This window comes from Solanum pennellii, chromosome 9 (genome assembly GCF_001406875.1).
Source record: "Solanum pennellii chromosome 9, SPENNV200".
NCBI lineage: Eukaryota > Viridiplantae > Streptophyta > Magnoliopsida > Solanales > Solanaceae > Solanum > Solanum pennellii.
In genome coordinates, this window is record NC_028645.1 from 5208825 (window position 1) to 5212686 (window position 3862).

A 3862-nucleotide genomic window follows, 5' to 3' on the forward strand; every position below is an offset into this window, starting at 1 on the left:
TATATATATATATATATAACTTTTTTTTCTTAGTAGAATATTATTAAAAAAACAAAAAGTTGAGAAGGAGCAAGACATTTTGAAGAAGTAGGGGTGCGTGAGTCACCTAGAGAAAAAGTAGGGTAAAATTTACATGAATCTGCTATTTTAGTCAATTTAATACATGCATACTTAATGCTTTATGTTTAAATTATAATTTATTCTATTTCACTTTAATTAATTAATATATATTTTATTTCATTAAATCACTTAATAATAATAATTATTATATTAATTTAATATAAACACTTAGTGCAAATAATTTTTTTTTTTTAAAAGAGACAAATATTGTTGTGCAAGTGTAACAGAATCAAATTCAAAATTTAAATTATATATATCTTTAATAATCTTAATTTTTAAATGAAAACATCTTTATATTTATTAAAAAAATCAAACTCCTGTACAAAAAACCAACTAAGTAAAAATATATACTTGAGCTAAATGATCAAAATCATCGGGTTTGATAAAGACCATTTCACGGAAAAAGATATCCAAGAAATCAATAATTGAGCCCCAAATTTTAATCCAAAGGATAATGTTAAACGACAAGAAAATTTGGTCAGAAAATTAAAAATTTCATAATATTTTTTCAGTTTTAAAATAAACTAATTTTTTTTCATTTTTTAGTTAAAAAATATTAAAGTTAAAATGGTAAAAATATTTAAGAAGATAAAATAATATAAGTAAAATGTTATTCTGGCCATATTTTCTGGCCAAAAGGATTTTTCCTAATCAAAATTACAACCTCATAGAGTATTTAATATTTCCTTACTTAAGTAAATATCACATTTATATATTTTTATTTAAATAATTTTTGAAATTTGAACACTACTAATTATAATTTTTTATTTTTTAAAAAAAGCACTACTAACAAAATGATTTGTTTATTTATTTTTTAGAAAAAGGAATATTACTAACAAAATGAGTACTTAAAAAAATATAGTATCACTTTTATGTTTTGAATCTTAAGATAAACATTTATTTTGAGATAATATTTTTTTTTCCAAGGATGTAACACTTATCTTTACATAGAGGAAATACCAATAATAATATTCAAAGTCTTTAGTCAACATGGAAACATTACTAAATTACAAAACTAAGCTGTCAAAGAAAAATCAACATTATTGCATGTGGTGTATTGCTAGAAACTTCCACACTTATTAACGGCAGCAGACCCCTAATTTTTATTAAGGGGTGTCAATAATTATAGTAAAAAATATAATTATGAGGATGATATGATTAGAATTCATGACTTTAAGAAATTTTTACAATACTTTAATTATCAAATTAAATATTAAACTTGGATCAATAGGTGTCAATGCTTACATATGTATCCTACTAAACCAAAATTTAATATGTCGATACAATGTATTTTTCGACGAATGGATGTCGCTTGACATCCCTTTTGATAAAGATGGGTACACCACTGCTTATCAACATGGGTTGTGGTATAGTAGTGAGACTGTTTCACTCTTAATCAAAAGTCTTGGAATCTAGGTCTAGGTATAAAGAAAATCCTATTGAAAGCATCACTCTTAAATGAGTCTTGCATAGCACAATTCAAATTTAATCAGTGTTATAGACTCCGAACAGGAGAGAAAAAAAACCCTCTATAAAACAAGACTAGACCTCAAGGGAGAAAAACCACACAACAATTCCCTCGAATATTATAGTAAAGATTAGAAAAAAATAGTTAACCAAAGTTGAGAGATGGCAGATGTTAAGTTGCTTGGTCTATGGTATAGCCCTTTTAGTCATAGAGTTGAGTGGGCTCTAAAGATCAAGGGTGTTGAATATGAATACATAGAAGATGATCTACATAATAAGAGTTCTCTACTTCTTGAATCCAATCCAATTCACAAAAAAGTTCCAGTACTAATTCACAATGGCAAGCCACTTTGTGAGTCAATGGTAATTGTTGAATACATTGATGAGACATTTGAAGGCCCTTCCATCTTACCTAAAGATCCTTATGATCGTGCTATAGCTCGTTTCTGGGCTAAGTTTCTTGATGATAAGGTATATTCTCTTTTATAGTTCTTCGTTTCAATTTATCAATGGCCGATATTATTAAGACAATAATTTTTTTTATGTAGTTTTTGAGTATATAATCTTTTTTCTAGTTAAACAAAATGAAACGGGTAAATATATGTTCTTTTAATTTTTGTCATGACATAGGTTTATATAAGATATTGAGAAACTTTTATAATAATATTGGACTAAGACAAACTTAAATATAAGTATTACAATCACTTAATCAGCAAGAATTTATATATTTAATTACAACCTATTTAGGACTGACGCGTAGTTATTGTTATTATATTATACAAACTAATTTTCAACTTGTTGTCCAGATGCCACCAGTAGGGAAAAGTTTCTTTTTGAAAGGAGAGGAACAAGAGAGAGCTAAAGAGGAAGCTTATGAGATATTGAAAATTCTTGATGATGAGTTAAAGGACAAGAAGTTATTTGTTGGTGACAAATTTGGATTTGCTGATATTGCTGCTAATTTTATGGGAATTTGGGTTGGAGTTTTTGAAGAAGCCTCAGGACTTGTTTTGGTCACAAGTGAAAAATTTCCAAATTTATGTGCTTGGAGAGACGAATACATCAATTGTAACGAAAACAAGAAATATTTACCTCCAAGAAATGAATTACTTGCCCATTTCCAAGCTCGCTTTCAAGCTGCTCCGAAATAAACACTATTACGTAAAATAATTAATAAATAGAATAACAATTATACTGTAAGAAAGCAAAAAAAACTATATTTTCGTATTTTGTCATATGATTGTACTAGATATATTATTACTATTTTTATGTCTCTATCTTTCTTTTTAATAGAAGTGTGGTGTTATTATTGCTGGTTAGTCAAGTATTATACATTAATTATTCAGATAATTATTTTTTTTCTATCGAATTGACTAAAGAAAAGAAGAACTGTTGGGTGGAGTATAAAAGCATTTTTATATAATTAGGAAAAAGAAAAAAATTAATAGAAAAAGCATACAACATTTGACGAAAATGTGGTGACATGAGCCCATAAGTCATCTAATTACGAGGCTTCTCATGTTAAGTATGGCCCCAAGCATCATTACTGCTAATTATTCTAATTATTTCCTTACATAAGAATGTACATAAGAAATTAGTCAAATGTTTCGCTAACTCAGTGTGATACTCCTAGTTCAGATAGAAAACTCATATTCTTAATATTCAAATTAGGATGATCATAGATAGCGAAAGATCAAAAACTTAACATGACTTTAAGTTTTTAAGTATTTATGCTTTGATTTGGTTAGCGAAAGATCAAAAACTTAACATGACTTTAAGTTTTTAAGTATTTATGCTTTGATTTGGTTCATATTTTATTTTTTATTTGCATCAAAAAAACGTTTAAAAAACATCAAATAAAATTGGATAAAAAAAATCAAATCCGACTGAATTAATTTGATTCGATGTTTGATGCATATTTTTTCAAAACCAAACAACTATCCCTAATTCAAATATGAAACTCAATAAACTAGATCTCTAAATTTTATCTGATATTCTTTTAATAATTTTATACTCTCAAAAGTTTTGTGATAATGTCAAAAACATAAAATACAAACAATGACAACATTATCGGATGCATTCAATAAAGTTTATTTTCAAGTATCTTGGTCGATGTTGGATCATTATTAAATTACAAAAATTAAATTGTCAAAGAAGAAACCTTATTGCATTTTCTTGATTCCTAAGGATGTAACGACCTGTTTAGTCGTTTTGAGCAGCAGATTTTATTTCTGGAAAAACTGGCTGAGACGACGGAACCCACGACGGACCGTCA

The 3862-nt window shown here is 26.9% G+C and overlaps 1 protein-coding gene across 1 annotated transcript; it reads left to right on the forward strand.

Annotated features, from left to right (window-relative positions):
• The first annotated feature begins 1670 nt into the window (after nt 1–1670).
• On the forward strand, nt 1671–2906 carry LOC107031330 (probable glutathione S-transferase). The gene is made up of 2 exons (XM_015232654.2): nt 1671–2058; nt 2394–2906. Exons 1-2 carry the CDS (start codon nt 1750–1752, stop codon nt 2736–2738), a joined length of 654 nt encoding a protein of 217 aa, XP_015088140.1. The 5' UTR covers nt 1671–1749; the 3' UTR covers nt 2739–2906.
• The last annotated feature ends 956 nt before the right edge of the window (nt 2907–3862 follow it).